Source organism: Lathamus discolor, chromosome Z (genome assembly GCF_037157495.1).
Source record: "Lathamus discolor isolate bLatDis1 chromosome Z, bLatDis1.hap1, whole genome shotgun sequence".
NCBI lineage: Eukaryota > Metazoa > Chordata > Aves > Psittaciformes > Psittacidae > Lathamus > Lathamus discolor.
Window position 1 is genome coordinate 25,112,360 of NC_088909.1, and position 26,019 is coordinate 25,138,378.

A 26,019-nucleotide genomic window follows, 5' to 3' on the forward strand; every position below is an offset into this window, starting at 1 on the left:
TGGTCAGAGAGGCAGAAGAGTCTCTCACCACCAGGCAGAGGCTGGCCAGCCCTCGGGAGATGAGGCGGCCCCGGGCTACCCAGCTTCGGGACATGGGTGAAGTCTCCCATCAAAAGGTAGCCTTTCCCTGCTCTTCTCCTTGCCGTTTGATGTGACATTTGAAGAGGGCACGTGCTTGTGGCAGCCTTGCCTCCAGCTTACCCAAGCAGCTTGGTGATGAGGTCCTGTTGTCATTTCCAACTGGTGGTGGTGGAGTTCTTTCTGCTGGGGGAAAGGCAAAAAACACATTTCTCCAATGAGCCATTGAAGTCCTGGTCTGCACAAAGGCAGTGGAACCTCTGCTGCAGTGGGTGGGTTTTGCTGGGCAGAGAAGAGTGGATGCGCTTTGCCTGGATCAGTGTTCTCTTAGGTGGATGTTCAAAGCTGCTTTTCTTGCAGGACTGCTCAGTCTAACACACAGTCCAGGTGGGTGGATGACTGAGGTAGGCTGTTGAGCAGAAAGCTGCCAGCAAGAGACCTGATGTAGCACATCGGTTACGGGTTGCCCCAGGCAGCACAGGAGGTGGGAACACGTAAGACGGGTGCCCAAATAACTGGCAGTGCTACAGCTACTGGGCTCGGCCTGAGCGTGGCTTTTGTGGAGAAGCGGGAGAGCTGCCTGTGTCTCTCGAGTGACAGCAGTGCAGCTGGGAGAGGGGAGAGCAAGCAGGGAGGAATTATCTCCAAGTACTGCCTCTGCTGGGTCAGCGTTTGGTCTTTGCGTGCATTTTTCAGAGCTGCTTCTGCAGCGGTGTTCAAGAAACGAGCAGTAAGAGAATACAGTGAAGCATCAACTTAAAGCTCGTGGGGAAAGGGGATACGAATTGCAGTCTAGCTCAAGTTGCCCCGTGATGCTGAGACTTCAGCTGAAACTTCATCCCCATCCAGCATTCACCTCATTTGTCTGTTTCCCTCCTGCCCTGTTACTTTCTTGTTGGCCTTTCCTCCCTGGTACTGGTGTCTTCCGACTGGTTTCTCGGGTCTGCATCAAAAAACCAAAAAGATATTTGGGATGCGTGGGACTCAGTCTCGCTGTCTCAGAGGGAAGTTCACCTGCAAATTGTTTCCTGTGGAGGCTCCTGGAAACTCCTGGGTTTTGCTTGCTCCCTGAGTGCTCGTGACTGTTCCAGCAAGCGTCTGGAGCTGAGTGAGCCCCTTAGCAGAGGGCTCTGCTGGAGGTGGGCGCTGCTTTGCCTTTTGGAGAAGGCAGCCTGGAGAAACAGTCTGCAAAAGAGCTTCTTAGCTTGAGGCTGCTCAACATGGTCCAGAAACGTTTTGTGAGCTGAGAGCGGAGGTGGGTGGGCTCCCATCTCCTAGTGTGAGCTGGGCAGATGTACTCACCAAGAGACTGTATTTACTGGAGATCAGTGTGGGATCTTCATTCGTTAATCTTTCTCCCAGCAGCTGAAGCTCTCTCTGCTCTGTCTTGCATCTGCAGTTCTCAGCAGTTGGCCTGGACCAGAGGTTGTTCCAGCCGTTCCCATCCGAGGTGGTGTTTGAGAACTACGTTCCACGCCAGTTCTACATAGCGGCGCTAGCTCTGAGGAACATCGACAGGGTAAGTGCTGGGCTGTGGAGGCTGAGCACTGGGCTGGAGGAGGAGAGCAGTGGAATTCACGTGGTGTGCAGCAGAGCAAGTTACCTGCTGCAGCGCAGCGCATCCAGAATAAAATGTCTCAGCAGCGTGATTCTGCAAGATGGGGGAAATGTTGCCATGCTGGGGATTCTGCCGCTGGTTTTGGCCGCGCACTGGTGGTAACTAAGCCAAAGGAGCTTTCTGAGCCAGCATGCTTCCCCTTGAAAGCCCTGGACTGATGGGAATGTCGAGGGCTGGGCAGTGCTTGCCTGCTGTCATGCTTTACCGTGAGTGTGCACCATGTCCCGGTGGCTCCTTGGTTAATCCTGGTTTCTGGCAGGGCATGTTTCCCTCTCTCAGCCTGTTGAGCCCCCTGTGTGCAACTCCGTGTCAAAGCACAGGGCTTGAGTTTTCTCCACTTTGTGCTGGAGTAAGTTGTAACTCCTGGCATTAGCACTCCAGGCTGAGTGTTTTGGAAGAGCAGGAGAAACAGGCTGGCTTAGCAGCAGCAGTTAAAGGGGAGGACTTGAGGTGCCACTTGAGGCTCCTGCTAAGCTTAGTTCGGTTCTGCTCAGGTGTTTCTAAGCCAGCGTGGCTGTGCTTTCTCTTTGGAGAATCCCAGCACAGGCAGGGTAATGTGCTCCTGAAGGTCTCCAACTTGAACGGGAAAGATTGTGATCCTGTTGAGATTTCCTAAGAAAAATGAGCAGGGAGAAGTTGAGAAGTGGCAGCAACTTTGTTCTGCTCTGCTGTAGAGGGGGAAATGGAGACCTTTTGAATTTCAGCTGGGGAAACGTTTGCTCCAGTGAGGCATGTGCCAAGAGCAAGCTGGTGGGAAAAGACAGGAGGGAGGAAAGGGGCTGAGTTCAACGTCCTGTCGCGGAGCGCTTTCTTCCGCACAGGGATTCTCTTGGTACGTAAGAGGAAGTGTGCTGGAAGCAGAGAAAGGTGAGAAACAGGCGTAATTCAGGATCCGGTTGTGTAAGAAAGAGCAAGACGTGTGTGTGAGAGGAGGGCACAGCGGGGAGCGGGGGGGAGGTGGAAGTGTGCAGGTGAATTAACGCCCTCCTCAAATCTCCCTGTTGGGAGAAACAAAGGAGGGGACAAAAGGAGTGACACCGTCAGGGCTTAATGTAGGGGGAGGAACAGCAAGAGAAGTCAGAGTATCTCCTGAGATAACAGGTTTTACAGGGACGTGGTAGAGCATGGAAGAGCCTTTGGCAAGGAAGGATGAAGGTATGGTCCCTCAGTTACTCCCAGAGAGTACTGTGTCATTCCTGGTGTAGCTTGGGCATACTGGGAAGTTGCAATGTGGGTACCTATGCCCAAGGGACACCACTGGTGTGGTTCACAGTGACTTTGGGCAATCTTTGCTGCAGGTGTGCCCTTTGCTTATTAAAATGGGCCTCAGCTTCTCTTTTCCTACTGCTCTGCTTCATTCCCACTGTGCCTTTTGGCTTCAGCTGCTCCCTCATCCGTGCAGCTCCTCAGAATGTTTGCCTTTGCCAAGTACCAGCAAAGAGGCAAACAGTGAATTTGCTCTATTCGTGCTTCCCAAGTGGAAAACAACACCTGCGTTGATGTTGGTGCCATTCCCAATAAAACGTAATAGACTGGTAACAGCTGCAGCTTGGGATTTCTATGCCCTGTGAAGGGGAGGCAGTGTGTGAACTGTTGATTTTACCCAAAATGAATCAGTTGTGAAGCTGGTACAACCTCAGGCGTCGGAGAGCCCTGGTGTAAAAGGCAGATCAGCTCTAAGGAAAACCCTTGGCATATTTAAATGCACAAAGATAGAGATGCTAATCCCAAGAGAGTTCATTATGTTCTAATTTTGCTGGGTTTTGGTCATGTCCTGGAGAAAAGGAACATTGTGCTCTGTCTCACGAGTTTCCCACATTCCTCGGAATCCTACTGATGTATCCTGCGTGGTAGCTGAGGTTGTCTGCTCCCTAAAACTGCAGCTAGCAGCAATGTGTAACAGAGGCAAAGTGTAATCGAGCCCAATAGGTGCTCTGTATTCACTCCGATACGGAAGTGCTGCACTCTATGCTTACTGCTCTTGCCTACTTGCTGTCGAATTGCTTTCCTGTCTTCAGGCTGCTCCTCAGCACCCTCAGAGGCATCCTGGGTGGCTCTTGCTGAAGATCTTTGCCACCTGGGCTCACGTGCCAAGGGACTTGGCAACCAGAATGTGTGGCTGCAGTGGGAAATGGGCTCCTGGAGCTTGCTGCCCCAGGGCATTGGTGGGAGCAAAGGGTGTTTAGAGCGTCCAGGGCTGCCTTGGCCATGGGTCACCAGGCTTGGGTCAGGGGTGCAGAATGAGCCTCCATTTTTTCCAAGGCTCGTCGTGTTCATCAGTGGAGCTGCCTGCCATTCAAAGTCTCCTTGTTATGCTTTCTGAGATGAGATTGGGTGCTGGGGCGTTGCTGCCTGTGTGCTAGAGAATGTCTGTTTGCTGTCTCCGTGCCTGTGGTATCCATCGTAGAGGCACGTTGGGTGTTCTCATCTCTGCACCAGCCTTTCCTTGTATTACGGATCTCCCTTGCTGCTTTGCAGCCCCCTTTAAATTCTCTTAGCCATCTGCTTCTTCCTGGGGTTGTTCTTTTGTCTTCCTGCGCTCGTCCTTTTGCTCTTGAGGTAAGCTTTTATTCTCAGGAAGCCCAGAGTGTCTGTGGTCTGCTTCTCTTGCTGGTCCACCGCCATGACTAGCACCGCAGCTTGACCACCCCGCTCCACCCTGGTGTGTCAGAAGTGACGTCCTTCCCTCCCCGTATAACGCACGCTGGTTTGCCTTCAGATAATACATTCCCCCTCCAGAGGTATGACTGCATGGATGTGTGCAGGCAGAAGCAAGCATGTTCTTTGGGCTTGTTGAATACGCAGGTGACTTGAGGTACTGCATCTCCTTCCTGCTGCCTTCAGAGCAGGGCGTGTTGTTCCTACTGTCTCTGTGCTGCAGCTGTGTAGCTCAGCAGAAGGGATTCAAGTCCACCCTCGTGTGTTACGTGCGTGTAGCTTCAGAGCTAAAAGTGTTTTGGAAAGGTGGTAAGGAAGGATGTCACATGGCCTGTCCTGGTCCCTTCTCATGTTTCCACAAGCGACAAAATCCTACTTGTGTCTTCCCTGCAGGTTCCTCGTCTGCTGAACGTCATCCTGGGGAACTCTCCTTACTTCGAGTTGATCAGCCCGAGTAATGAGGACTATAAGGTAGCACCGGGCATGTCTTCAACCTACCGCATCCTTTTCAGACCTGATGAGGACAAGGTGAGAGTGGAGGTCCCGAGAGATGGCGCCTTGAGGGGAAGGTGAACCTGCAGGGCTGGGTTCCAAAGCAGGCATGTGGTGTGGGTTTTGAAGAAGTGGCCTGCGTTCAGTGGAGTTGCACTGGATCTAGACCTGGGGGAGACTCTTTCCTGGGGGTGAAGGTTGTGCTCCCATAGGCTGGAGGCTCTTGCCTGTTTCAGGCTGTTTTCCCCTTCAGTGGTGGAATATTTAATGTAACGTCTGTTGGCTTCAGGGCTGAGAGTCTGCTGCCTGTGCATGGCCTTTTCCTCATCTTCTGTTTGCTGCTTAAATGTAGTTCAATACTCTGGCCTACCCTCGGGCAGCATGCCTGTAGAGACTAAAGAGGATCTGCCCCATGGTCCCTGGCTGCCCCTGCTTGTGAAATAATCTGTAATGAAAGGCCATGAAGGTAAAAAGTGCATGTCCATTGCCGAATGCTACTGTGAGAGTCACAGAAACCAGCAGCTCTTCTTCTGCCATGGGCATGGTGCTAAAGGCACTGTGCTGAGATTGTTTCTCTCCCTGCAGGATTATTTCGACGAGCTTATCATCATCACAGAGAGGGAGAAGTTCTTTGTGCCTATCCGAGCCATAGGTGCCCGAGCCAGCCTGGACTTCCCTGAGCAGCTGAACTTCTCCGAGTGTCCAGTCAGGTTCAGCACCCAGAAAACTCTGCTGGTGCGCAACGTGGGGAAGCGGGAGGCTTGCTACAGCATCACCACTCTGAGGTAAAGGAGCTCATCCCTTGCGCAAAACGCTGTTGCGTGGTCATGGGCTTGTAAACTGTGAGAAAAAGGAGGCAGAGCATCTGAGGTGCTGGAGATGGGCAGGACACGTGGGGTTTGCCATTGCTTGCAGTGTTTTGAGAAAGCTCTGCAAGCAAGTTTTACACTGCAGTGGTGTCTCCAACGCAGCATCTTGCAGGTCTGATGCTGTTGGGTTGGAAGAGGCAAGGTAGGAAGGCAGCTTGACTGCTGAAGAAGGTGCTGTGTGGCAGAGGACAGTTCGAGGGGCTCAGGTCATGGATCCCAAACACAGCCTCAAGAAACAGGCAAGCAATGAGCTGGTGAGAGGCACCACCACAGTAAATACCCAGTGAAGTCTAGCATCTATTTGCAAGGCGCTTGCCAACTACTCTACTGGGTAATAGAGCGTGTGTTGAGAGCTCCTTGACAAGGGTTTTAAGAGTTCCCGAACTTCGGCAATGAACTATTTCAATCCCAAGTTGCAATAAAGAAATGGGAAGCATTAGGAAAGTTTTAAGTGAACTACACAAAAAAGCAGAATTCTGAGTAACTGGATTGCACGTGTGCAGAGGTGAAGAGCTGAGAACTGAGAACTGGGTGCAGAGTGTGGGGGGCTGGGGTCGTGGTATACCGCGGGATCTTCTGAGGTCTGGTTCTCTTTCAGCAGGGAGAGTCACCCGCTCCATTTCTGATCCTGGATGTTCTGGTTTTCTTGTACCGACTGTGGTTTGCTTGCTCCTTGCTTGCACAAGTGAGCTGAAGCGAACTAGACTGCAAACTTAACGGAGGGCCCGGATCTCCCATACAGTCCTGATCTCTCTCTTTGTGTTGCAGCCCTTTCTCTGTGGATCCCTCCATTGGGACTCTTGGCGTTGGAGAAGCGATGGAAGTCACGGTGGAATTCCACCCACCAAAGACCGGTGTTTATACCAGTCCAATGATCGTTCACTATGACACAGGTAAGCGCGTGGTGCACCCTCCGTGTGTCCTTCGAAACAGAGCGGTGTCTGCGCTGTCTGTCATCATCTGGTGGCTTCATTGTCCTGTTGAATGCCTTCTGCAAGGTTCCTTCACGCTGAGTAGAGCAAAGCTCCCCTGCTGGCTGCCAGATATTCCTGTGCTGGAATATTTCAGCCTGTAACAAGGCAGGCAGATCTTCCTGCACGGTGCACCGGGGGCGATGGCGAATATTCTGGGTGCTCCATTGCAGAAGAACTCACAGCAGGGAGCCTGACTGAAAAGGAGATGGCTTTTAACGTGCAAGAGAGCTCTCTGAAGAGCCTGCAACCTGTCCCCTAGAGCTCTCCTGACGGGTCATTGCTTTTCATCCTGATCTGTTGTGTTACAGTTCCTGGGAAGGCCTTTGAGGTAGAGACCCTCTTCTTGTGATGTGCTGCATGGGTACAGTTGGTGCTGTGCTGAGAGCTGGGCCATGCTGAGGACTTGTGACCAGGAGGAGCAGTAACTGTGGCAGCGGTAGCCATTAGGGTGCTCTGAGCTTTGCTGTAGCCTGGGAATGATTCTGTAGAAACCGCCTTGTTAGCAGCAGTTCTTTAGTGGTGAGGTTTATGAGCAAGCTGCTGCTAGGGCTGGCTGGAGTCAGTAATGTGAGGGTGCAATGATGTCTGAAGGTAGGTCGTGAACACCACCTTGGAGAAACACTTTGAAATGGCTGTGCTGCTGTGCGTGTTGCTCTGGTGCTGGAAGTAAGTCTCCAGCCTTCCAGAGGACACTTACCCTAGTGAAGGGACTCACTTCTCCGGTGGTGAAGTGGTAACAGCAGCACGTTTGACAAGGAAGAATGTGCGGGCAGTGGTGAGGCACCTGGCTGTGACCGTAGCAGGAGCCAAAGAAGGAGTTGGCAGATGGATCCGAGGGCCCAGTAGCAGCCTGTTGAGTGCAGAGCTCAGCACAGAAGCTGCTCTGTAGTTTCCATTGTTGTTTCTGCCCTTCTCCATTGCATTTCAAATGCTCCCGCTTGGGTTCTGAGATCAGAGCTATGCCCAATATTTCAGGACCAGGAGATGAGGATGACACGACACTGGGGGCATCTCCTGCCTGCAGGAGACCCTGGGCAAGGCATGGCTGGGGTGGCGCTCCTCAGCATCACTGAGTGACTTGGATGTAGAAATCCCTGTGACCTGAGTGGGATGGCAGCCCAAAGGGCACCCGGGCACATCTGAAAAGATACATCTCCACGAACGTCCCTCAAAATAACGTGCCTAAGGTGGTGGCAGGACATCCTCATGCTGTAGCATGTGCAGCTGTCAGGATATGCTAAGTGTCCTGATCCGGGGAACTGCTTATGCAGCTCAAAACTGCAGCTCTTTCTTCTGTTGCTTGCAGATTGCTCTGTTCCTTGTACTTCCGTCAGCAAGTGAGATGAGGCGAGACTTGCTTTTGCTTTGTTCCAGGTGAAGATGTTCACAAAAGCCTTTGTGGAACAGCTGTAAATGTCAACATCAGGCTTGACAAGAGCTCCTTGACAGTTGAGAAGACTTCTGTCACGCTGTCAAAGTTAAGATCCCTGGTCATCCACAATCAGAGTGCCATCACGGCCCACTTCCAGTGGAAGCGTTTTGTTGATCAGGAAGAGGAGGAGCGGCAGAAGCTGAGGTTTGTTTGAGAGATTCGTCTCAGAAAGATAGATGCCCCAGGGGAAAACTAACACACGGTCTCAGAGGGCTGTTGGGGCTTTTGAACGGATTAGGGCACGTAAACCCATGCACAGCGTGGAGCTTAACCCTTGCCATTGCAGTCCCAGCCGTGCTACAGCTGAGGATGATGTTTTGGGGAGAGAAGGTTGAGTGCAATCACTGGATTGCCTGAGAGGGCAAACTCACGTTTGGGAGTGGCAAACTATTGAGTTCAGAGATCCGTGCACTACGGAGGGTCCATGAGGCTGAGGAAGGTGTCAGCACTCGGTACCTGGGACTGCACTGAGCAGTAGCCCTGAAGAGCTGCAGGTGGCACAGCTATTGTGATACTCTAGCAGTTTCTTCTTTGATAAGCTGGCAGGCTCCTTTTCCAGTCACAGGCAGGGTAGAGTGCTTGGTTGGCCCAGAAGGTGGAGGCCGTCCTGCCGTAGGCTGGGGAATTGCCTTTCAGTGTCCTGGTTTCTGGCCCAACGAGGTGTTTCTCCCCTTCCTCATAGGCTGGGCAGATGTGGAGGGCTCTGCGGGGAAGGGAGGGCAGCCAGGACTTGGAAGTGCTTTTGGGCTTCAGCAACCTGTGTTGTCGTGGTGCTGAGAGATGGGGCAGGTTCTTCCAAGGGTGTCTCTGGCAAAGCTTTGAAATTGCCATTTCAGGCAGCAGAGAAACACTCACAGCCTGGGGGGATGAACTGGAAATGACACTTTAAAGCTTATGTGACTTGGGCAATCCTTGTGCGACTTTTCAGGCTCAGATGGGTGCAGATATACAGGAGTTAGTCTGAACCCAGAGCTGATCAGGAAACTGCCTTGAACTGCAGCACTTTTCAAGGGCTTTGAGCACATCAAGTTCAGCGTAATTAGGTCAGAAATGCCTCAAAGGCCAGAACTAGTTTTCCACGGTTGTCTGTTTTTAATGACACAGTGTGTGAGTTCTGTGCAAACGCACTGAGTTAAAAGAAAATCTCGTGAGCTTGCCTTGATTCTTCCCTGGACCATTTCTTTAGCATCTCTCCCCACCTGCCTGTCTCGGACTGGACCCTGGGTGATCCTCTGTCCCCTCAGAAGCCACCAGCTTTCCCCAGAGTTCACTTCAACCTGATTTTTTACGTATGAGACTTGCTGTCGTGCCAGTCTCTGTCCTTGACTCTGAGCACGACGCTTGGTTCCTCCTTACTCGTAGTTTTGGGGATGGTCCAAGGTCACCGTCCTGCTGTCAGAGAAGCTTTTGAGATCTCAGAGGAGAGAGGGCCTTTTCCTGAGAGGAGGCAGTGCAGGAGCCTGTGTTGGGATGTGACCCCAAAAGACATGGCCCATTAGAAGGTGTCCCTCCTGCAGCGCTTTTGGGGATGTGATTCTGGCCTGCTGACGGAGCTTGAGTTGAGGGCTGCTCACGCCAGTGTGTGGAAGCCCTCCTCATGCACAGCATGTGCGCGAGGCTCAGTGTGTGTGCAGCAAGTAACATCCTTGCCTGTTTCCTTTCTCTTTGCGTTTGGATTTAGCTGGGTGATGATCGTTCACACGGCGTTGCCTCGATTTGCTGCACGTGGAGCTTTCCCCTGGTCCCCCAGTGCTGTCACCCGCTGGTTCTTCATGGCCAGGGGACTGGAGCGTGAAGGGGGGACAGCAGTGTGCCAGCAAGGAGCAACCGCTCTGCAGCAGGGCTCCCCTTTCATCTCCCGCTTGTGGTCTTTAAACGCTAGAATGATTTCTGGTGCAGCCGCCAATAAAGGGAGAGGTTAAGTGCATCACAGCTCTGCAGTGGAGGCCAAAACGAGGGAAAAGATGAGGTGGTTCAAGATTCCACGTAGGGTTTGCATTCAGAGATGCTGGTCCTGACTTCTTTACTAGGTGATGCTGGGCAGAGTCCCTTCGTCTCTTGGCACCTCTGTTTTCATGCTCAGAAACCCATTTGTGTCACTGAAGTGATGGGATGCCCAAATCCGTTGCTTTGCTTTGGAAGTGCACCGGGATCCTCTGGTGGAAGGCAGTGCAGATACTGTCTCCTCACCCCTGTGGGTGCAAAAGGGAAGGGGAAAAGTGTGATGCTGGTAACGAGCAGCTGAAAGCCAGTTGCTTCTCCCCTCCCAATGCAGGAGGCATTTTCTTGAGGGCTGCCAGCTTTAAGAAACCTCTTGTTAGCTCGTCAGTGAGGAGTAAAACTCCTTGCTGTGCTGGGAAGAACGGCAATAATGGGATCCATGTGGGAGCCTGTGTCTCAGGGTCAGCCCTGTGCTGAGCTGCTGCTCTTCCTCGCCGAGTGCTTTGCTGCTCGTGCACTGACACGACAGGCTTTGCAAATCTGCTGCTTATTCAATTATCTGCTTGGTTCGTCTCTCCCATGGCACAGGCTGCAGAGGCTGGAAGAGGACAAGCTGGTTGATGTTCCTGCGGAGCACGGGCTGGTCCCCCCTCTCAGAGAACACCCTTCCCTTCCCATCTGCAGCTCCCAGAACCAGGGGACAGAGGTGCAGGGAGGCTCCATGCCTTTCTGCAGTGATATTTTCACCATTGTGCCCATGGTAAGTGATGGCTGAGAACCTCCCTTCCTGCTGCTCCTCCTCCTTCTCATCTCTGAAGGAGGTCCCTTGGCAGATCCCACATCAGCTGCTTGATGTGCCAAGAGAGGAGACATCCGGTTTCTGGTGAGGCTAGGGGCACTTGTTGCAAAAAGCATTTCTGAACAGCAGCAAGAGCCGACCCCAGGCTGGGCTCTGCTGCAAGGGCTGTGAATTAAGGGCACTTCATGAGTGTCCTCACAGTGTTCAGAGGTATCAGTTATTCTCTGTAAGGACACATTCCCACGTAGCGCGCGGGGGTGAAGAAAGGACACTGGTGCACTGTTAGTTCACATACTGACCTGCAGAATGCAATGGTCCTGGGTGGAAAGGAGGCCAAATTGAGCCCAAGCACAGCAATCCCTTCCTAAAACCTGGATTTATACCACGTCTGAGTCTCCCTTCCAGTGTCGTCTGTGAGCCTGGACACGAGGCTGGCAGGTTTAAACGGGCTTTTTGAGTTTTACTGCAGATAGGTAGAGAAAACTGCTCACTTTCCTGGTGATGCCAGCAAAAACCCCATGGCCTTCAATCAGCCAGAGCCTGCCTTCTGAGTATTTGCATGGTCTTGAGATGAAGAATGGCTGCTGTCTGAGCAGCACAGCATCCCTTCTCATCTTGGAGTAAACCCTGGAATAATCCCAACCTCTTCTTTCTTTTACAGTGGGTGAAAGTAGTTTATTTTTTCTATTTTGTTTTCCGAGGAAGGGGCTGCTGTTCTCTTCTCGGTTGCTCCTGCAGCCCATGTAAGGCTGAGAGGTGCCTTTCCTTAAACCAGCTGCAGGAAGTGAGAGCCTATAGAAACCAGGGATGCCTCCTGAAATGTGTGGCAGGGCTTCCTGGGACTGAGCACCAGTGCCAGGATCCTCTGCGAGAGCAGCAGAGAGTTGCAGAAACTGGTAGCGTGGCCCAGACTTAAATCCGCGAGCAAGAGCTCAGTCTCTTCTGAGGGAACAAAATGCCCCTTCCGGGTGCCAGTAAAGGCGAGGGACTTTGGAAGCTGCTGCTTCCAAGCTCTCCTGTAAATCCTGTTGGCAAGCGTTGCTTGCTCCTTGCTCTTTGCTGATGCTCTAAATAAAGGCTTCCAGGGCTGCAGTGGAAACAAGAATGTGATGTTTGAAGATAAATGGTTTGCTGTCACTTCTGTTTCAGGAGGGAGATGTCTTGCCCAATTCTTCCCTTGAAATCAATGTGATCTTTAAGCCCAAAGAAGCCAGATTCTACCAAGAGACAGTCTACTGTGACATCTCAGGTACAGCTCTTTCCTCCTGCTCCTGTTCCCACAGAGGAGGTAGAAACACTCTTCCAGCCCACTTGGACCTCATGTAGTTCTGGAGGGCTCAACAGGGCAGTGCTGGCACACGCCGCTGTCCCCGTGGTTCCCGGTGGTCTCCTGTCGGAGGCCAGGGCTCAGGATGCCTGGCTCTGCCTTCCTGATCCCAGAAGTGACCAAGCAGTGAAGGAATAAGCTTTCCTGCCATGGCTTTGCCAGCATTTGCAACACAGCTTTAGTGAAGGAGCACCAGGCCCCTGTAGACCAGTTACCTCCAAGATGAGTCTTTGTGGCGTGGCTCTCTCCTCCTTCTCGTGATGCTCACTTTGTGTGCAGAGTAGGCTGGGATGGCAGTCAGAGCTCATCCAAAATTTGAGCCAGGATTCAGGCACCTTAGGCTGCTTCAGTGGCTGAGAGCAGCCTTCAGACTGAAGATCTTGTGCTCTGTCATCTCTAGCAAATGTAAGGGAAAGGACCCACCTTGGAGTTTAGTTGTAAGCCTTGAGGTCTCGGTTGCCTTTGCACCAAGGGATGTGCACGTTAGCAGTACATTTATGGCTTATGTGATCTGCTCAGTGAGAAGGCTGGTTTCCCATGACTGGAGAGAGAGCCTTCATCGGGGACTGGAGAGATAAGACAAGGGCTGATGGGTTCGAGCTTAAACAGGGGAGATTTAGTTTAGATATACAGAAGAAATTCTTTCCTGTGAGAGTGGTGAGGCACTGGAAGAGGCTGCCCAAGGAAGTTGCTCCACCCGTGGCAATGTTCAAGTTCAGGCTGGACGGGACTTGAAGCAAGCTGCTCTAGTGGAAGGTGTCCCTGTCCATGGCAAGGGGTTGGAACTGGGTGATCTTAAGGTCCTTTCCAGCGCAAACCATTCTGTGGTTCTCTGAGACACCGGCCCAGGGGGTTGGTTAGAAATGAGAAAGCAGCCACAAGGCGCATGTCCTGAGGGACGAGATGGGTCCCGTATCTTGTCCTGGAGCATCTAGAGCTGGTTCCATCCAGCCCAGGGACCGGCAGCAGCACTGAGACAACCTGGAAAGTGCCGCGTAGCAGAGGGAATTGCACTCACAGAGATTTCCCTCCACAGGCTGTGAGACCAGGCTGCCCCTGTGCATCAGCGGGGAAGGCGTCGGGCCCCAGGTCCAACTCAGCTGTGACCAGCTGAGCATCGGGGAGGTGACTGTTGGCTCAAGCCACAGCTACAGGGTGAGCAGGACGGGGCGCAGGGCATGGGGTGATCCGGATGGCTCCCGGGCAGCAGCGAGCCTCGTGGAGCTGTGGGATGGGTCTGAATCAGCTTGGTGGTGCTGAGCAGGCGCTTGGCACTGCAGGTCAAGTGGAGTGCTCTGTGTCAGGGGAATAAGCCCAGAGTGGCTCTGTTTGTGTGAAGTTATCCCTGCTTTGCATGGAAAAAATCCCCGAGGCAGAACTCATCCTGTTGTATTTGGCAGCAGCGCTCAGTATCTTCTGCCTTTTACAGATGTTAATTGCTAAACTAGAAAAGAAGTGAGCCTTCTGTAAGCAAAGAGGATTCCTCATGTATTTCCATGTTGCCTTCTCGCTGCTGCTGCAGGTGTTCCTGCTCAACAGAGGAGTTACTGAGACTCCCTTCAGCGTGGTCCCTCCGGAGAGAGCTCTGGGCTCCTGCTTCACCTTTGGCCCCCGGGAGGGCATGCTTTTGCCTTTTGATCATCAGGCCATCTGGATCTCCTTCAATGCCAGTGTCGTGGGGCAGTTCACAGAGGAATTCCAGTTCAATGTGAAGGGATCCCCTGAGCCTCTGACGCTGACTGTGAGGTGAGGAGGGTTCTAAGAGCTTGGCGGCCACATCTGTAGCTCTCTCTGGGTAGTCATCTCCCACCTACCTCATTTGCTGATGGAGCAGAGAAAGAAAAGGCTTGTCTGAGGTCTTGAGCTTGGCTCTCATCCTGGCATCCCCACACTAGGAGCCCACACTAACCTTGACTCCAGTTTGACGCTGACTCCTTGCGACCGCAGCAGCAAGTGAAGTGGAATTGTCAGCAAGAGGGAGCCATGGAATAGGTTGGGTTGAACACACCATTTGCTGTGGTCCTTGATTTTGAGCTGAGAGGCAGAGCTGGCATTGGTTGGCATCAACCATGAAATAAATTAATGGGTGTTGTGCAGCTTCATGTGGTGATTCAGGTGGATGTTGGTGAGTCCTGGAGTTTGGAGCCTTCAAGTCTGCTGAATTTAAGGGCAGGTGAGGAGATGCGGTGTGTTCAGGTTCCGTTATGCCTGCAACTACTTGAAAGGAGGATGGAGCCAGGAGGTGGCTGGTCTCTTCTCCCAAGTAACAAGGGAAAGGACAAGAGGAAACGGCCTCAGTGTGCGCAGGGCAGATTTAGACTTGATGTTAGGAACAGTTTCTCCCCGAAAGGGTGGTCAGGCATTAGAAGAGACTGCCCCGTGCAGTGGTGGAGTCACCATCCCTGGAAGTGTTCCCAAACCGTGTAGACGAGGCCCTTAGTGACACGGATTAGTGGTGGGCTTGGCAGCGCTGGGGTGACAGTTGGACTTGATGATCTTAAAGGTCTTTTCCAGCTTAGATGATTTGACGATTCTGTGTTGGGTGGTTTAAGACGTGTTGCTCTTGGATGGGTCAGCTGGTGCCCTGGTGGTTGGCTGATGTTTTCCTCCAAGATTCAACTGTCCGCTCTGTTGAGCTGTTGCGGCTCTTGTCAAGGGATGTCTGGGGCTCCCCCGGCTTCGTGTCTCAAATTCCTGCCCCCATAACGATTGCGTGGATCAAGATCTTCTGAGCAAGGTGTTCCTGTACTCCATGGGAAGAGCGGTTCCAGCTAAGAAATGCCAAAGCAGGAAAGCTGTGGCTGGGAAGGGTAGTTACATTGAGTGTGCTTTACTGGGGACACCCCTGTGTCCAACACATTACAGATGGGGAAACTGAGGCACGCAGCCATCACTTGTTTGGTGTCCTTCCTCAGGCCATCAACAACCTGGGGGCATACCCTGCATGACACTGTGCCCCAAGCCCCACAAGCAGCTATGGGCTGCTGACCGCTTTGCTTTGGCTGCCTCCCGTCCACCTGGATGCTGTGCTGAGCATGAGGGTGAGGGCTTGATGTGAAACCCCCTGAGGTTCTCAGGCTGGCTTTTACCCACCGGAACGGTAAGGAAAGCTGAAGGCTTTGCAGTTCTCTTTAACCGAGGCCATGTCTCCTCTGCCTTTGTCCTCACAGTGGCTGTGTCACTGGGCCGGCGTTTCATTTCAATGTATCGTCCCTCCGCTTCGGTGAAGTCTCCTTTGGTGAGTGTGCCCTGGGCTTGGGCTGCAGGGTGGGAGGTCTAGGCAGTATTTTGCCATCATGAGATCAAACAGAACCAGACAGAATGGCACAGAGCCAATTGAATGGTTCAAATAGAACGGAGGGAGTAGAAAGTCAGTGTTCTCTGGTGTCCCTCACAGTCAGTCCAGCCCCAATCTGCCAGTCCTCAGCAACAGAATGACTGTGAAAGTCTTTCTTGTCCGCGGCCAACTGGAGAAGGGAGTTGAAGGCAAGTTGTAGGTGCCCTGGGTGAATTTTGCTGTTGTGAGGCAAGGGCACCATTTACCCACCTGACCATTAGCGTGAGAAATCAATTAGTGCTGTGAGGCCAACTCGTTGTCAGCTCCCAGGTAACATGGCCAAGCAGTAGCTCCGCATTGGGCGCCCATGTCTTCAGACATGGGCTCCTCCTTCCCCACCAAAAGCCCAGCTCTGCTGATAGAGCTGGCGGCTGTGCACCCAGAGCTTCTCCACTGAGATGCAGATTCTGGTTCTCCACCTCAGTCTCGCAAAGGACTTCTCACTGAGATGGTCTCAAGTTTAAATGTGAACTCAACCCCCCAGATCAGCTGCGATTGTGTCAGTGGCTTCCATTATGGAAAGCAAGTACCAAAGCTGAAGCCATGTCAGCCTTTGTGGGGTAATGAAAGGCAGCATGGCCGTTTGTCCCCACTCCTTCGGGAGGGTGAGACACAGGTCCTGCTTGTTCTTGAGCAAGCATCAGGTTTGCCTCCAGTGAAGTGGGCCGTGAGCTGCCACAGGCTCAGTCTCGATTGTCCCAAACCAGGAGATGCACCGAGGTTCCTGTCTGGAGAAACTGCTTCAGAGTGCTCTGCATCATGCTGTGGCTGCCAATTTCATCTTTCCTTTCCTTTCCTGGATCATCTCTTTGATGACAACATACTGCTTTTATCTCTCGAAAACTGTGGGAGTGTTTGTGGAGTTCACAGGGACTTTTCTGGACTGACTTTTGAGAGTAAATGTTCTGGATGCACCGTCATGGTTGAGAAGGAATTGGTGCTGGTCTGGGGGAGGTGAGAGCTCCTCACAGTTAGAGACACTTGTGTCAGAGTGGCATTTCTGTGTGACAAGCGTAAAAGGGACCGTCATTGACGACGACTTCCCCACAGAGCTTCTCAATCAGCTGTAATTGCCATTGAAAGGAGGCAAACTCCAAGCGCAGTTTTATCACCGCAGGATGTGCACCCCAGGAGTCACGGGATAATAAACTCCTGTTGTGTCCTTTTCCCAGGCTTTCCTCGCACCCTGTGCTGCCGCCTCACTAACACTTCCTCGGTGCCCTTCAACTTCAAACTTCGCATTCCTGGGGACGGCTCGGGAGCACCCAGCGTGACCAGTTTTGCTCAGGTGTCAGACAGCACTGGTCCGTCGTGGAGAAAGCGAGCCCCAGGTGCCAAGAAGCCAGCTGAATTTACTATCAGGCCCTGCACAGGGACCATCTGCGCCAAGGGACACTTGGATATCCAGGTACGCGAAGAGTGCAGCCCTGTGTGCTTCAGAGGTGGAGCTGGAGCTTCGGTGGCATTGAGGGGGCTTTAGCACTGCTGGCTCTGAGCATCCTGCGAGTAAGAGTTGGGCACTAGTGTTGGGCTCTACATCTGCCCTGGCAACGCAAAGCGCATTCAGTAATTCAGGTATTGTCCAAAGACTTCTGTTACTGCCAGAGACTGTGCTCTACACATGAACCAGCAGAAGAATTAAAGGCAAACATCACAGAATCCTAGCCTGTTTTGGGTTGGAAGGGACCTTACAGCTCATCCAGTTCCAGCCCCCTGCCATGGGCAGGGACACCTTCCACCAGACGAGGCTGCTCCAAGCCACATCCAAACTGGCCTTGAACACCGCCAGGGATGGGGCAGCCGCAGCTTCTCTGGGCAACCGGTGCCAGGGCCTCAGCCCCCGCACAAGGAAGAACTTCTTCCTGATACCTCATCTTCCTCATATCTACTAAATCCTCCCTTTCCTTGCTGTGGAAGGAGATGTGGAGGGCACTGCATATGGCCGATGGGTTTTGGGAGTGATGAAGTATTTGATGCTCTTGTCTTCCAGGTCACCCTGTGCTCCAACACCGTGAAGAGATACAAGCTGGCCCTGGTGGTTGATGTGGATGGTGTTGGCAGAGAGGTGTTATCACTGCCCGTCAGAGCCAGGTACCAACGCTTCCCTTGCAGCCCCTCTTCTTTCCCTATGCATCTGCCAGAAGCAAGTGGTGCTGCCTTGCGTAGAGCTGGCTGGCTCCAGCTCCAAACGAGGAGCATTGCTCAATGAGCTAGTTCTGCCCAGCTAGACAGGAGAACAGCAGCGCATGGAAAGCAGTCCATGATGAGCAGCACTTGTGCTCAGGCACAGGCACGGCCCAGGGCCTTCTCCTACAGGAAACTGTGATTATATTCCTTATCGGCCTGCTCTGGGGGCTTGAGGTGTAATGTTTCCAAAGGGCCGCCTCTCCTCCTTCCTGCAAGTGTTGGACTTGTGCTGGGTTGTGGCCAGAATCCAGGACTGGTTTGGGCCACAGCAAGCAGCTGCTGCAAGCTGTTGTCTGCCTCAGTTAAGGAGGGGCTGTGCAGACGGGCAAGGGGCTTAGGGCAGGACTGGTGAGGGAAAAGTAAAGGCGAGATCTTGTGACAGACAAAGTAGTCCTTGGTGTGGAAGGTGAGCTCAGGTTTTTGTGCTTCCGTCTGGCTCTGCTGAGCATTGATGTTCTCGGAGTTAAGCTCAAAGTTGTTCTTGCTTCAGCCACATTCAGGCCTGTTGTGCTGCGGTGGGCGTCAGTTCAACGGCAAGAGGGATGCATTTCACCGGTGCTGTTCCCTCTCCCGGGCAGAGTTGTGCAGTCAGTGCCTGGGCTGCAGTTGTGTAGAACAAGTGCAAATGGGAGCAGCTGGCGTGCGGACCCGTGGGGAAAGGAGCAAGGCAGCCACAGGGCCTGGGAGAGGGTTATCGCTCACGGCGCAGGGCAGGTGGTGGCCTGCACCCTGCGTTGCTGGGGTAAAGGGCTGGATTTCAGGCAGGGACACAGCGGTGTTTTCCCTGAGACACTGGAGTCTGGTGTTCCTGGAGCCTTGGCGAGCGCTGCTCCTCGGTGGGAAAGCTCCCTCAGAGCTCACACCTCGCTGGGGGCCATTGAGAGTGTCCTTGCGAGCCTCCTGGGGCAAAAGAGGGGCAAAGCTGACCTGGGACAGGGCACTGTGCTCTGCCTGGGCACTGAGCAGCTTTTGTGATGCTGAGACTCAGGGTCTGCCCCTCTTTTGCAAGAGGTTGTTGGGTAAAAAGAAGTTGAAGGCTGTTTCTCACTGTAGGCGTATCAAATGTCTATTTGACGGTGACAAATGGGTCGTGCTCCATTTGGTGCTCATTGAGAAGTAAACAAGTAAGCAACGCTGTGTCAGAATCTAATTCCCTTTTGCTCATCTCTCTGCCTAGATGTGTAATTCCCCCGCTGCGAGTGCTCCACCCGGCTCTGACCTTTGGACGATGCTCTCTCAAAGTCCCTTACCAGCAGATGCTGACCCTTGTGAACGACAGCAACCTTCCAGGCTGCTACTGGGCTCTTCCTCAGGTTTGGCATCGCATCTGCCTCCTGCCTCCAATGTCACCTAGGGGTTTGTTAGGGAAAAACCGGGTTTGGTTAAGATGTTGCTGGTTTGTATTCAACCCTAAAGGTTTGCTGGGAACAGGAAGCTACCTGAATATCAACTCCAGGAAGCAGCTTAAACTCTCCAGGAAGCAGATTATATTCTAGTCTTCGGGATGCTTTCAATGCGGGAGAACTTGTAGGGTTGTGAAAAGCTGCTGCAAGGAGGCTGCCAGCACGGGACGGGGGGTTGTGGAGGCAGCAGCTGTTGGCCCCCCTCAGGATGCTGAACCCATACATGTCTTGCATCTTGAGTTGTGCCTTTCTGCTTTCTCCTAGGCATTTTTAGACACGTGTGTGAGTTGGCGTTGTGGTAGATGTTAAAGAGTTGAAAGTTTCCTCAAAGGTCAGTCTGAAGCCGTGTTTGGTTCTGTCCCTCATAGGAGAACAAGGATGCTGCTGCTGTGTGGTACTCCAGCCCTGAGCCCCGTGGGATTATCCAGCCTCAGAGCTCGGTGGAGATCCCGTTCACACTGGAAGTCCAGGTGACGGGAAAGCAGGACACCGTTGCTCGTGTTGCGGTGTTTGGGAGTAAAGAATCCCCACTGGTGAGTGCTGGGGCAGACGTGTGCCTTTGTGCCTCTCATCTTGGTGGGATGTAGAGCGTACAGGGGTTCTTCCAGGGAAAATGATCTATGGCTGTTGTCTACAAGGAAAGAAGGCATTCGTGGCATAAGCAACACTAATGCCTGGAGAAGGCATGGGACTGAGTGACCCTGTGCCCAGTCAATCCGTCCTCAAGGCGCTGCGCTCGTGCTCGGCTGCTGCTCGCAGCCCGCAAATGCTGGTCAAAACCTGGCTGGGTGTTGCCTGCACAAATGGGAGTTTCTGGGTGTCATTTCCTCTAGGTCTGCCTTATGGCTTGAGTGCAGCTTCGGGAGCTGGTAGCCACATCCAAGCTGGCCTTGAACAGTGCCACGGATGGGGCAGCCATAGCTCCTCTGGGCAGCCTGTGCCAGCCATAGCTCCTCTTGGCAACCTGTGCCAGAGCCTCACCACCCCTCACAGGGAAGAGCTTCTTCCCAGGATCCCATATTGATCACCACCCCCCCCCCCCCCCGTCAATTTAGAGCCGTCCTTCCCTGTTCTGTCCCCGCAGGCCCTTATCCAAAGCCCCTCTCAAGGTTTCTTGTTGGCCCCTTTAGGCACTGGAAGGTGCTTTAAGGTCTCCCCAGAGCCCTCCCTTCTTCAGGCTCTACAAGCCTGGTTAAGGCTTGGGGTGTTTGGAGCTGGGGAAATCCCGCCGGACTGGATAAATTCTCATTGGTTTTAGTGATGTGAGAAGGGGGTTTAGCAAAAGGATCCACATTCCTCCTCCGCTAGTTTGTGCCCCTTCTGCAGGAACAAACTTTTGGGTCTCAGGCTGTCAGCAGAAAAAAATACTGCTCGAATGATGCAATTAGTAATGAATGTCTTGGTGCAATAAAGAAGTAATACCAGGAATGCACACAAGCACAAATGAGAGGCAACTAACTTGCATGATCTCTGCTGAGAAGAGCTTTGCTTCCAGCCTCTACTGGTTTTCACAGGAGAAGCTTTGGGAAGGTTGAAGAAGTTCCTGTGCAGTGTGGCTGTGCAGCCGCAGCAGTCAGGGAGGGTGGTTTATGGCATGATGGAGCAGTACTAGGAGCAGGCGTAGGCACAGAGTAGCGGAAGGAGAGCTGACAGCATGGAGGAGGTGTGAAAAGCATGCGTGGGAGATGGGGGTTCTGTATCCCCTCATAATGGGATCTTGTGGCTTTCAGATCCGCAGGGACCACTCCAGGTGCCACCTTTGCTCCAGCCTTCCTGTTTCAGCCTCATAACCCTGACAGCTTCAAACAGTCAGAATTCCCTCAGCCTACGAGCCCCCTTAGAGCTGTCCAGTCATTCTAAACCTTCCCTGTTGTTTTTTTCTCTTTCCTGCCTGCCTCCTGGAGCAGGAAATCCATTTATTGAGCACTGGAGAAGGACCAGTTGTCCACGTGCACCCAAGTGAGATAAATTTTGGCAGCATCCAAGTTCTACAAGATGCTTCCCGGACCCTTCACCTCTCCAATCAGTCTGTCATCCCCGCATCCTTCTCGGCAAAGATGGTAAGTGTCGCTGGGGCTGTTTTCCAGAGCAAGTGAGTGGCCCATAGCAGCCTGTGACTGGAGCACTTATTTCTATGCAACATTTCCACGTCACTGAGATGTGTCTGAGAGAGAAAGCCAGATGTTCCATCCGAGTGCAGCAAGAGGAGCCTGGCTCCGGGGGCACTTGTAGCTGGGGCACCCGTCAGTAAAACAGAGTTTGCAGAGATGTTTGAGCAGAAAGGAGTTCATTTCTGCAAGTTCTCCCTTTATTTTGTGGAAGGCGTTTAGCTGTGAGAGTCTTTGTTTTTGGAACTGAGAGGTCTGTCCTCAAGGCGCTTAGGGTGAAGTGGGTTTCACACCTCCTCGGGGGTCAAACCAGCTGGGTTGTTGCCCAGAAGCAGACTTGTAAGGGTTGTGTACCTGCAGAGCCTGTGTGCTCTGTAACATTGTAGAGCATGTGGCTGCAGAAAGAGGCTGTTTAATTCCTGGAGGCGGCAGGGTGGAACAGGCTGCGGAGCAGAAGGAGGTTGTGGGGTCTTCTGACAGGGGCTGATGCAGCCAGGAAGGGCTCGTGTGCTGGGTCTGGGGGGTGCTCCCCACCGGAGGGGCGTCTGTGAGGGGCTTGAGAGGAGGTTTGTTCTTCTGCAGGCTGGGTTGTTGAAGTTCTGGAGCCGCTTCACGCAGGCCTGTGGCTGGGGACTTGGTTGTGTCTGCGCATGAGGCATCCAGCAGGGTGTGAGAGCACAGGCTCAGCCCCCTGGGCAAGGAGGAGGGGGCTGAATTTCCCTCCTGCTGCTTTTCCAGGCGTTTGGGGGTTAAATAGAACCTCAAAGTGGGGGATTCGCAGGCAGCTTGCTTTGTCCGCACCATAAAAATCTGCTTTTGACCTCTGCAAAGAGCAAGCACCCCAGTGCCCTCAGCAGCTGCCTCCTTCAGTGCCCTTTCTTACTTGCTGGTAAGCAAAGCAATTGTTACTCTGCTCGTCAGGGGAAAGCAAACATGTCCTGTTGCGCTGTGCCTATTGGCAACTGAATTACAGAGGGTTAGAAGTCTTCAAGACAGCTGTGCTTCTAGAAGCAAGCTGAGAGCTTTTCCCAAAGGCAAAGCAGGAGCAGTTTGGTTCTTAAATGTTGCGCTTGGCAGCAGCTGGGCAAGCCGTAGCCGTGCCCTGGAGAGCCGCGATGCGCAGAGTGGTGTCCCTGGCCTCCCCAGCCTGGCAGGGAGGGCAGATGCGATCATGGAGGGGTGAGCTGTGGACAGGGAGCACAAATGGAGACAAGCTCTGCCCCTTGATCCCGTAAAACATCCCATTGACGGTGCTCGGGGCAGAGGCTAAACCACAGTGGTCCCCGTGCTTGTGCTGAGGAGATGCTGATGCTGAGGAGGCAGGAGGAGGCCGGTTGTTGGCGGGAGCATGTAGCCAGCCTCAGGCTCTGATCTCCGCCTCCTGCAGGGCTCGGGGTGCTTTTGGGCTGTTTCCTGCCACTGGCTGTTTGTGTGGATAAGGAGCAGCTTTGAAATGAAGAACAGAGGGTCCCCCCCACCGGGAATGCTGAACCACCTGGGACAAGGCTCTGCAGCCAGCTGGTGCAGGACGGGGTTTATTTCCCCTTCATGAGCAGCCCTACGAGGACAGTGACTCAGCCTGACTGAGAATGGGAATGCTGTTGTTAGAGCTACGGGAATGGGAATGCTGTTGTTAGAGCTACGGCTCTCGCTAGAGCTACGGCTTGATCAAGTGCAGCTGCATTTGTAACGTGGAGTTCTGCTTCCTCTGCCACTTGTGCAAGGCCAGAGTGACCAGATCACTTCAGTGACTCATCTGTAAACAGATTCAAGAGAGCTGATTGTGGTGTCTCCTCAGTCATCCCTTGGGGCAGCTATCCGTCCCTTCCTCCCTCTCTCCTTCCTTCCCTCCATCCGTCAGCTGCACACTGGTGTCCATTGTAACCAGATTGTGGAAGCTTTCATTCACGATGGACGTCTGTGCTGGGATAAGATTCTGATTATCGTGGTGAACTTCTGAAGTGGTGGATCCCAGCCCTTACTGGTTACTCAGGAGCTCTGATGCCCAATAGTACAAGAAGCTGCTATAGGGTCAGAAATAGCCACTGTCTTTGTGCATGCAGTGCATGCAGCTACGGCATCATTTTGCGGCGCACTCAAGGATAAGCAAGTAGCAGAGATGTTATCAGAGGTTGGGTATTTGTCTTGAAAGTGGGGGTATTTTGTAGCGTGGCTCCAAGAGGTTTCTTGTCTCTGAGACACAGGCTGGATTGGGGGCAGGCAGAAGCTGACCTAGAAACCCAAGGGAATGTGTCTCGGCAGAGCCTTGTGGCCCTGGCAGGTCTCCTGTTCAGCAGTGCACGGTGCTGCCCCTTGGAGCCAGAGCAGATGCTGACTGAAAGAATGAGGAGAGGATGCAAATCGTCCTCCCCTGGCCTGGGCTGTTGGCGTGGGCTGTTGGCCTGGGCGGGCCCAGCAGGGCTGTGCTGGGTCACGCCAGGGAGTTGAAGGTCTGGCTCCGTTGAGACCCCCATCCTCATTCCTCAGGAATAGTTTCTGGGGTACAATTTTCTGGCGGGCTTGTTGCCAAGCTTTGATAAATGAGCTTTGTCAGGGAGCAGACTCTCAGATTCACGTTTGGAGCGGAGCTCTCAGGGCTCCTTTCCAAGCGAGCTGCCCTGTGTCAGCACGAGCCAGAGAAGCTGTACATGAATGTCAGTGGAATCTTCACACCCACTGGCTCGGTGTGAACGTGTTGTCTGGGCAGGCCTTGGCTGGTGGCAGCCAGGTCCGTGGTTTCCGTCCTAAATGAGTGTTGTTTGTCTTCCAGGCTGGTGCAGACTCGTGCTGGACCGTTGGACCCAGTCAGGGAGTGATCCCTGCCAAGGCCGAGGTGTCTCTGGCTGTCACTGCAAACTTGGATGACACGGAGCAATTCAAGGACGAGGTGGTGCTGTTCATTGAGAACAGTCGTGCCTACGTCATCCCCGTCCAGGCTGTTGGCGTTGGCACCACGATTGTCATTGACAAACCCTTTGGCCCGGAGCTCAACCTGGCGCCCTGCTTCAGGTAGGGAATCTCTCAGCTCCCACTTCCCCATGGGCTCAGCAAGGAGGAGTTCTGCTGCAGTCCCTCAAGCTTCTTCAGTGCTCACAGTCCTGGCTCTGCTTCCCTGAAGCCACAGGGCTTCCTTTGGAAACATTTTATGGCCATCTGCAAGTCAGTAGGTACTCTGAAAGCCACCGAGCTGGAGAGCAGTTGCTAAGTTGTTGCTGAATTGTCTTTAGTCATAATCCATTTGTCTCCTCACTTTATCAAACAAAGATTTGGAGGAAGAGAGCAGGTCCTGGAAGCCTCCAGCTGAGAAATGCTTCCTTACAAGTACAGACATGTTTCTCTCTGCAGTGATATTGCTTGCTTTGCCATTCCGTCTGGAGTAAGATCTCAGAGCAGCAGCAAGCCTGGGCAGTAGCTTGTTAGCAGCTCCTCGACTGAATGAATGGCGCTGGTTTATTTCCCCTCTGGCCAGGAGCCCTGGAGGAGCAGCAGAATTTCTTTGCCCTGTGTCATCCCCCAGTTGGCTCCTCTCCCCCACTCCGTGCCCGGTTGCTCTTTATTAGACGTGGTGGCTCTTCCCTGGTTTCTCCTGCCTGCTTCCTGAGGCACGGGCAAGCGAGTGTGGATGCAGGACCAGCTCTGGAAGGGGGAGGATGTGTGGAAGTCTGCTGAGGTGGAGTGGGATAAATGAAGAGTCTCGATTGAAATTGGTGAGCTGGAAGGAGAGGATTCAGTGGTCCCAACGTGTGTGTCTGAAACCAGTCATGTTCTTGGAGACAGGAGGAAAAAAGTGCTGTTTGCCTTGTGTTGGAAACCTCCTCATAGAAGAAGAACAGTCTTCTTGGGGTGGCTCTTCCTTTCTGTGGCTGCAAAGAGGGTCCGTGGTGCTCCAATACCTGAATTCTTGGGGTAGAAAGAGCAGCTTAATCCTACCTTAAGTACTTGGGATAGATTTGGAGAGGTAAAATACGCACCCACGAGCCCTCCACGTACGCAGGGACATCGCAGGGAGGCTGGTGCTTGTCCAGAGTTTCCTGTGCTCAGTGCAGCCACAAGCTGGCTGCACAATGGAGGGGACAGTGTCCGTGTGATTCATGTAGTTGTCTTCTGCCCCCCTTTATGTCTTTGCCCGCGGGCTCAGTTTGGAGCTGTTGCCATTGCTGTCGGCTGCAGAGCCGCCACCAGAGGGTGGTACGTTGGGGGCAATGAGGGTTGGATGCTCCCTACGAGACGCCTCAGAGGCATGAACAACAGCTCCCAAGGGGAAGGTGGAGTGGCAGCGAGGCTGTTCCTCCAGCTACTTGCATGTGGGGCCGGCTCTTTACGAAGCTCTTCCTTGCTGGAAGGGTGCCAGCAGAGCAGCTGCTGGATAGTGACAAACCTAGGGGCAGCCAAGGTCTGGCTTTTGGTGAAGCCGAGTGTGCAGTCAGGTCGTGCCCTCAGGGTGCTGAAGCTGGGTGACCAGTGGCAAATAGCAGCTCCCCTGCCATTTTGTGTCTCTGCTTCTCCTCTAGCCTGGATCCCTGCTGTTACCGCTTCAAGATGACAAACAAAGGACGACGCACCCATCTGCTCTATTGGACCACAGAAGGTGGCACCACACTTAAGCAGCGCAAGCATCTCCCTCGCATCAGTAAGAGCAAGGGCAAGGTTTCCTCCTGTGGCCCCGTGCTGAAGCTTCAGCCGCTGAGGACGGAGCTGATGCCCGGCCAGACAGCGGAGGTGGTGCTGAAAGGCTCCTGCAGCACCCCCCAGGTGAGTTCTGCATCAGGGCATTTGTGCAGCCCCTTGACATTTGC

The 26,019-nt window shown here is 53.2% G+C and overlaps 1 protein-coding gene across 1 annotated transcript in view; it reads left to right on the forward strand.

Moving 5' to 3' along the window:
• Positions 1–26: 26 nt before the first annotated feature.
• LOC136005892 (hydrocephalus-inducing protein homolog) overlaps positions 27–26,019 on the forward strand; it is a gene marked incomplete at its 5' end in the record, with an annotated part of 47,454 nt that continues 21,461 nt past the window's right edge. The window contains 18 exons of the mRNA XM_065663783.1: positions 27–116; positions 1,478–1,597; positions 4,748–4,882; positions 5,432–5,631; positions 6,484–6,608; positions 8,064–8,265; positions 9,803–9,929; positions 12,011–12,110; positions 13,225–13,343; positions 13,711–13,929; positions 15,366–15,426; positions 16,698–16,933; positions 17,516–17,616; positions 18,890–19,025; positions 19,484–19,648; positions 21,023–21,175; positions 23,994–24,232; positions 25,735–25,975. Coding sequence (XP_065519855.1) covers positions 27–116; positions 1,478–1,597; positions 4,748–4,882; positions 5,432–5,631; positions 6,484–6,608; positions 8,064–8,265; positions 9,803–9,929; positions 12,011–12,110; positions 13,225–13,343; positions 13,711–13,929; positions 15,366–15,426; positions 16,698–16,933; positions 17,516–17,616; positions 18,890–19,025; positions 19,484–19,648; positions 21,023–21,175; positions 23,994–24,232; positions 25,735–25,975 — 2,769 coding nt within the window. The remainder of the gene's footprint in view (positions 117–1,477; positions 1,598–4,747; positions 4,883–5,431; positions 5,632–6,483; positions 6,609–8,063; positions 8,266–9,802; positions 9,930–12,010; positions 12,111–13,224; positions 13,344–13,710; positions 13,930–15,365; positions 15,427–16,697; positions 16,934–17,515; positions 17,617–18,889; positions 19,026–19,483; positions 19,649–21,022; positions 21,176–23,993; positions 24,233–25,734; positions 25,976–26,019) is intronic.